Below are 8,833 nucleotides of genomic sequence, written 5' to 3' on the forward strand. Positions count from 1 at the left end.
GGAAAACAACGTTGCCATCCTCTGGTCTTTGTCCATGCCTTTTACTATAAGACGTAGCCTATGGGCTGATACAGGTTTATTGATGTAATATTAACTGTTCATCCTCTTTTAAAATATCAATTATATTTTGTTTAGAAAATGATATTTTTCAATAATTCCATAATGATTCCCCATGGTGAGAAGAAAAATTTGATAATAATTGCTCATTCTACATTGTTAAAAGTCAATCAGGCATCAGAGCAAAGCGAGAAAAAAGCGCTATCATCTTTGTTGAATGATAGACAAGCATAGCAATACCATTGCCAATCAAACACTGCCATTATAACATGGACCTCACTATCGGAGTCAAGACATCGCTCTGCTAAAAGTTGGTTGAATTTGAATTGCAAACCATTGTACAAATCATATGATTGAATAAAAATACTATAAATTGTCAAAACCACCGATTTTATTAATAGATAGAAAGATCGGTTTCGGTTGTTACACCATTGTCAATCTCTGATAAAAGAGTATATGGTATTTAGTTTTAGTTTTATCAGAGATTGACAATGGTGTAATAACCGAAACCGGTCTTTCCATTATCAATAATCAGTGGTTTTTTGACAATTTCTTAGTCTTTTTTCATTCAATCTGATAAAAGAGTTTATCAAAAGATAAAAGTGTTTAACAGAGATTGACAATGTGTAACAACCGATACCGTCTTACAAACTATAAATTAAATCTGTGGCTTTTGACAATCTCAGTCTTTTTATTAAAAATGAATAATTACCACAATATCAACTTCTTAACTACACAAAATAAATCATGTTTTTGGACTCAGGGGACCTTGAAACCTAAAGAAAACATGAAATCAGGGTACCTTAATTTTTTTTGGAAAGCAATACTCTCCTTACCTATGTAATAGGGCAAAGAGGAATCATAGGATTACTATTCCCATAAGAATAAGATATCAAGTTCGGAGAGGAACTCCTAAACAGATTCTCTGAGTGATTTCGCGGAGTAAACCCCTAATACGAACCGATTGACACTTAATGCGTCGTGAAACTAATGAAGAGGCAGCAGAATGACTAAGTTTTGGGAGCACTATAAAGAGCACCAAGAAAGCAGGCTGTTACACACTTTGGGGACTTGGAGCAATCACTCTCACAGTTTCTTGAAGCCGTATTGTCTTGAAGACTTCACAGGATGTACCGAGAGAGAGTGAGTGATTGAGAGAGAGAGAGATGAAGAGAGAATCTCTCATAAGATGTAGCCTACCGAATGGAATCTCTCTCATCTCTCTCATAAGTTGAGCCGAATGGAATCTCTCTCATTCTCTCTCATAAGATGTACCGAATGGAATCTCTCTTGAGATTCCTAATGGAACTTCACAAATTGGTTTGCATTATTCATCTTCCAGTGAACTGCATTGGATCCGACATGTTGTAACTGATAAAAAGATTTAGTCACTACATCAGCTATTCCATCGGGAAAATGGCGTCGGCGATAAAAGTCCCATACAACTCGTTAGATTGATTGAATCGGCTCGAGTTATTTTTGTGTAATCGTTTGTCAGAATCCAGAGTTAGTTGAGAGGACAACATTGAATCGAAAACCATGTGTAGTGAGGTCTACGTTATAACATAGAGAAACAATAGCGTAAGTAGATATCCCATGGTATCGGGCGTTTATGTCGCAACTTTTACTGTTATTCCAATCCGATTACTGTTGATTATTGTCGATTTTTACTGTTTTGACCGGGTAAGAGTGTATGAACGGTACAATATGAGAGACTACCAGCGTCATAAAGCTTCACAGGAAAGAACTACGTTGACTATCGGCTTGAGATGACAGTAAAATTTGCGTCATGAACGCACTATACCATGGGATATCTAATGGCAGTGTTTAGAAATGGTATTGCTATCCGTGACTATCATTCAACAAAGCAGATAGCGCTATCTCTTTCCCACTTTGCTCTGTTGCCAGATTGTTTTTCAACAATGTAGAATTGATGATCATCTTACAAAATATTTCATCTTAATAATGAAAATGCATCATGAAATTTTTGAAAAATACAATTTCTTGCATAAATAGTTATTTGTGCAACTAGTGCGCAAAGTGACAGTTTGCTGCACCGAAAGAAACGTTTACGGCGGAATGGGTTCCTTGAGTGCAGCAGAGGAACTTTGCGCACGTATTTCACATTAAGTTTTTCTACAGTTACCATTGAATATGAAAAGTGAGTAATTATGGGTAAAATTGCCTGAAATGCATCAAATGTTTTTCTGTGTAATTTTATTATTGATAAAAACCTTGATTTATTGTCAAATTGAATAAAAATGTTTGTCCTTGGTTATAATAATAAGAATAATAATTAGCGCGTTGTGCTTGGTTGCACCTCTGCTCACTATAGCAGCCACAGCAGTCACTGTTCCAAACTTCATTTTGTTTGCTGCACTGTTGCTCCATATAACCTACTAAGTATTTTTGCGTTGCCATGTGCAAATCTGAGGGTGCAGAAAAATTTTTCCCCGCACTAGAGCGGAAAAGTGATTCTTTGCGTTCTGTAATCAGTGCAGCAATGGCCACTTTTCAACGTAACTGTAGGAAAAATCATATTAAATATGATTGATTATTATAAACGAGAATGAACAGGGTTGATATTACTACACCAATGAACCTGTATCAGCTACCGTCTATAGAAGGCATTGACAAGACAGAGGATCAGCAACGTTGTTCTCCCATCTTTCTTCACTGTCATTATAACGTAGGCCTCACTATAGAGTTAGTTGAGATGATGTCATTCAATTGAAAACCATGTAGGGAACTATAGTGGAGTCCAAGTTTCAATGGCAGTGAGGTAAGATGTGACAACAGCGTTGCTGATTCTCTGTCTTGCCACTGCCTTCTGATGTAATATCAACTGTTCATTCATGTCAAAAACAAAAAATTTACTTTACTCGTTCATGAATATTTTTTAAATGATGAAGAATAGATTTTCATAATCAAAATAGAATATAATGTTGATTAACTATAGTGAGGTCCACGTTATAATGACAGTGAAGAAAGATAGGAGAACAACATTGCCGATCCTCACTGTCTTGTCAATGCCTTCTATAGACGGTGGCTGATACAGGTTTATCAATGTAACATAAATTGTTCATTCTCATTAAAATAATCAATTATATTTTATTAGGCAATGAATATTCCATCTTATTTCTCAAGGTTTTCTGGTACATAATATAGTATAACCAATATAGGACTGTTGTATTGAATTTTAGGACATTGGTATTAAACTTATTTTTATCTGTGTCTGTATCTGTGAAATTTGTGTTAAACTTTATTTTGCTGTAATTTTAAAGGTTTGAAATATAACCTTCAAGTAAATTTTTTCTCAAATAGCCTATAGATTGTCAAGCCAAATACCTCAGTCAAAGACAGAGTAACAGACAGCTGTACAGAGTGGTAAAAAAAAAAAAAAAAAATAATAATAATAATATAATAATATTCCCTTTTTCTAAAGTAAATTCAATTTTACCTAGAAATAATTACAAAGGTGTATATATTTTGATATCATGTATAATATTCATTAATTTCATTACTTTAGTTATTGCAACCCAATTATTTAGAGCTCTAGACTTCTAAGATTAGGTTAAGAATGTTTCTGTATCCTCATTCCTCAGTACAGCTGATGATGCGTTGGTTAACTACGTGAAACCATGGTTCTGTTTTAAAGTTTTTAATAAATTTTCAGTGAAATTTGACAATATCTTTGTTTTCTTATTATGGAGAGATTTCACAACATCACCATCAATTCTACTAATTTTATTAATGGATTATATCTTCAATAATATTATAATGAATTTTCATAATTAAGATGAAATATTTTGTTAATTACTATTAATTCTACATTGTTATAAAACGACCTGGCAACAGAGCAAAGCGAGGAAGAGAGAGTGTATCCACTATGTTGAATGATGATCTGGCAACAGAGAGCAAAGCGAGGAAGAGAGAGTATCCGCTTTGTTGAATGATAGACGAGGATAGCAATATAATTGCTAATCGGACTCTGCCATTATAACGTGGACCTCCCTATAGTTTGTTCGAATGTGTCTCATGTATTAAAAATATTTTGAAGTAATTTTCATATTTCAAATGAATCATATCATTAAAATTGAGTCAAATATTCCTGAAACCAGTTAAACCAGTTGTGTTTTGAAGCTATTTAGACTTATTCAGACTTCTTTATTGATTGTTTATCAGAAATGACAATGTATTGCCAGATCTTGCAGGACCCATTGCATACTAACACTAAATTGAAAATGTTTCAATGTTCATTTTGGACTAAAATTCTATAAAAATTATACAAGTGAAATTCTAACCTTATCTTGGACTTTGTCACCTATAAATTTGGAAGAAAAGTAGCACAAGGACTACTTTATTATTTTATCTTTCAATGTTATTACATTAGTGTCATTTGAATTGTAAATGAATAAATAAATAAATAAATTACAATGGAAACAAAAGAAAAACCAACGTATTCAGAACAGAGAATAAATATGTAGATGGCTTGATAACTTCTAGAAACAACGAAGCTATAAGGTCGAACAAACGCCTCATTATTTGTCATTACCGCTAATCTACTCATATGAGAATTTCAATAATAACACAACAACAAAACAACAGATCAACAACAAGGCTGACTCATTTCGTCGCCAAAACCGAGGAATGTGCTCGCATTATTGTCCAATAGCAGCTCTTGTTCTATTGAAGTCTCGTCATGCGTCACATACCATTTGAGCCATTGTTGGTCAATGCATATACGTCATTGTCAAGCGACAGAGGTGGATGGGTGACCGCTGGGCATATGCTCCACTATCTAAAGAGCCACTGGTCGAATACCAACCATTCTGCCATGATAATTCCCAACTATAATTCGGAGAATATTTGGATCATTTATGGAGGGGATTGATTTTGTAAACAGTAGGTTATTCGTAAACGTTAGGCTTTAGTGCTTGAAATTGTTATCAGGTAAATTGTTAATGATGTTCTACATATATCACATAATAGTTCATGACACGTTATAGATCTACATTAAAGCCTACGCAGCTCATACCGGCATATTCAGGATAAAACACTATACTTCAAATTATAAACTTCCAACTGTCATTCACAACAATTACTATCTAAAGCTGCGTTCACACCTAAGTTATTAACAAAAATGCTAATAACTTGATTCTTATAGATTCTATTAGATTGAACATAACTTATCATACACATGATGAACATTATTTGTTTGGTAGTTTATTTATTGAAGCTTTTCAGTTTATCTTTCGATAGTTTGACATCTTGTGAGACCGGACTCCCCGGTTTGTCAAGCTCCGTTCAATCTAATAGAATATATGATGATTTAATAAAATTAGTAGAATTGATGGTGATGTTGTGAAATCTCTCCTTAATAAGAAAACAAAGATATTGTCAAATTTCACTAAAAATGTATTAAAAACTTTAAAACAGAACCATGGTTTCATTTTTAGTGAAATTTGACAATATCTTTGTTTTCTTACTATGATGATTTAGTTATAACCATTTCTTGTTGATAACTTTCTTGTAAACGCAGCTCAAGGGCCGGTTTCCGAGCTGGGGATTTAGCTGAGTTCTAGACTTTGAACAGCTGGAGTCAGAAAATTGGCTTTCCGAAACGGGGCGCAGTCGCAGTCCACGTTTGGATTAAATTTTGAAAAACTAGTTAATTGAACACAAATAAAATAAAGAGAAAATAGTGTGAAGTTTCAGCTATTTTGAATTATTTAGGAATGTTTCATTTCGTCAATGAAAATCGTCTCCAATCATAGGAATGAGAAAATAAAGATTCTCATAAAAACTACGACTACGCCCCGTTTCGGAAAGCCAATTTTCTGGCTCCAGCTGTTTGAAGTCTAGAACTTAGATGAATCCCGAGCTCGGAAACCGGCCCTTAGGCCCGCCGCAAAGTGGACCCACGCAAATCCAAGAAAAACAACCCACGCCGTGGGTTGCTAGGCTGCCAGCTAGGAAACCATTGCTAGGCTTCTCCAGACATCTGTGTAATGATAATAATACATGCAATGAATAATCCACTCGTCAGCTGATTGATGACTTATGAATAATTTTATAGCAATGGTTTACAAAACATCCCACGGCGTGGGTTACTGTCCGTGGATTAGCGTGGGTCTACTTTGCGGCGGGCCTGAACGTTCAACATACCGGCTTATTCAGAATAAGAACTCAACACTTTAATGATCAGCTTCAGACTGTTTTTAACAATATTTGAACCTTTATTCAAATCTTGCTTTTCAAACAGTAGTTATTCATAACTGTTACTTTGTTTCAGTGGGAGCAGGGAGCAGCAGCGGAAGTAGCAGTTCCAGAAACTTCGTCGCCGTTCTTCTATGGAACGGTTTCATCAGTTCCTGGTATCTGTTCCAGTTATCGAGATAGTATCATGCGGTCGGAAATACGCTCAATCTTACCTGTTAGGAACTGTATGAGTGACTACAGTTACTATATCAGTTACTATATAGTAACTGTGGGAGAGACTAAATATTGGCTGTGCAAATATTTGTGAAAATACTCAATAAAGATAAAAATATAATTGAAAGACATTAAACCTTTGTGGCTCAAGTATAGGAGTGAGTTGTCTATATGAAATAGAGATATAAGAATGGGGTTTACCTACAAGAAGTGGAGAATTTCACATGTAATGAGGTAGAAAAATTTTGTATGAAGGATTGCAGTTTATAAAGGATTTTAGTGAGGTCCACATAATAATGACAGTTTTGGATTAACATTTGTGGTGCTATCCTTGTCTATCGTTCGTTAAAGGAGTAGCACTACCCTTGTTCAGCGTCGCAAAGTTGCCAGATCGTCTTTAAACGATGTAGAAATATAATTAACAGAATTTATTCCTGGATAGTTAAGAATAAGAATGATTTTTATTCCTTTAGTGCATACAAACAATGCTATCGGAAACGTCAGCAGTTGTTGAAAGATATATCTTGTAGAATAGAATATAGTTGATTATTCTCAACCAGTTTGAACAGTTGATATCACATCAGATATACCGGTATCAGGTATCCTCCATAGAAGGCAGTGCAAAGGCAGAGAATCGGCTATGCTGTTCTCCTATCACTGTCATTATAACGTGGACCTCACTACACATGAAGAATTTGATGTACAATCAGAATTTTAAATTATATTCAAACAAAGTCAAGCATTCGTTTCATGCTACTCAAGTGTGATGAGGGACATTATCATTACATTTTGTAAGAATATAATATCAAGACTTCTTCTCTATTTCTGACAAAGACATTCAAATATTATGCGAGTTCAGGATACACATCTCCAACATATTTGGCGATGGATATAATTTAATATCCAACGAAGACGTGGGAAATATAATTAATAGAAATGTAAATTTGTATCTGGAATAGTTAGGCTCGGTTGCTCAAGAGCCAGTTAAATTTTAACCGTGATTAATTCCACGAGAACCAACGAGGGAAGCCGTCTTCTCAAAAACGTCTTCTCTGGTTCTCTTGGAATTAATCACGGTTAAAGTTTAACCGTCTTTTATGCAACCGTAATTCAACGAAAATCAATCAGAGAAGCCGTCTTCTCAAAAACGACTTCCCTGATTGGTTTTCGTGGAATTAATCACGGTTAAAGTTTAACCGTCTTCTGTGCAACCGTAATTCAACGAAAACCAATCAGAGAAGCCGTCTTTTCAAAAACGCCTTCTCTGATTGGTTCTCGTGGAATTAATCTCGGTTAAATTTTAACCGGCCTTTGTGCATCCGGCTCTTGGAGGAGGAAATATTTCAACCATCTAAATTTCAAAATAAATGCGGGTAATAGTGATCATTTCATAAAGAGTGTGAGATATCTTAATGCAAGATTTCAGACACGAAGAAAGATTCTGTCTAATATTATATTGTCTGGAGAGTTGTTATATTAGTATAGTTGAACTCTTAATATGTTGTTTAGTGTTATAAGCATAGTTTATAGAAATGTGGTGTATCTGGATGTGTCTATCAATTTGTAATTATCAAAAATTTGAAAGGTTTTCGTTGACATAGTTTTGTATCAGAATAAAGTTCTATCACTCAATTATGTTCAAAATTAGAATAGTGTGTGTGTGAATGAATGAAGAATATTTATCGTTAAAAAATAATATGTAAACAGGGATTACGGCAATGAAACCGATAAAATTCATTTGTAATTTATAGTTAGTAAATCCCACAAGACGAGGGTACTGATTAATTGGTTTAATGAGTTCACAAAACTAAAATTATTTTATCTGAGAAATTATTTTGATGAAGATATTAAACATAGATTTTTTTCAAAAACAAACCACTAAAAATCAAGCATTTATGTAGAAAAAAGTAAATTCGTATGGCTTTTGTTGGTGGGAGTCCCTTGCGGGAAGGTCCCACCACCTGAATATATAATTATTGAAGCCGTCAATGAGCTCTACGACTGTTATACTTCAGCCGGGACCGACAGTAACGTGCCCATCCGATAGCACGGGAGAGATCTGGTTGAATAATTATATAATTTAAGCCGTCAATGGGCCTTACGACTGTCATACTTCAGCCGGGACCGACATTTTAACGTGCCCTTCCGATAACACACTCCCGTGTTCACGTTCTGGTTAAAAAACTTTTGATAATGAGAGGGTTTGAACCCAGGATCTCTATGCTGCTACGTAAGCACTCTATCCACTAGACCACGGATCACTCCATTTATGTAGAGAGTTTTCTATGAATCGAGAACCAATTGTTTATATTTTCTAAAGGGGACTCTCAATTGACTGGAA

General features: G+C 34.8%; 1 protein-coding gene across 1 annotated transcript; it reads left to right on the forward strand.

Moving 5' to 3' along the window:
- Window positions 1-6,350: 6,350 nt before the first annotated feature.
- On the forward strand, window positions 6,351-7,140 carry LOC120356105 (the record flags this gene model as incomplete). Its single annotated transcript, XM_039444929.1, is given in 1 exon segment — window positions 6,351-7,140. A coding segment is annotated over 1 exon segment (109 nt), but the record flags the coding sequence as incomplete, so codon positions are not given.
- Window positions 7,141-8,833: the final 1,693 nt, after the last annotated feature.

This window comes from Nilaparvata lugens, unplaced genomic scaffold, assembly GCF_014356525.2.
Source record: "Nilaparvata lugens isolate BPH unplaced genomic scaffold, ASM1435652v1 scaffold5785, whole genome shotgun sequence".
In the NCBI taxonomy this organism is placed as follows: Eukaryota; Metazoa; Arthropoda; class Insecta; order Hemiptera; family Delphacidae; genus Nilaparvata; species Nilaparvata lugens.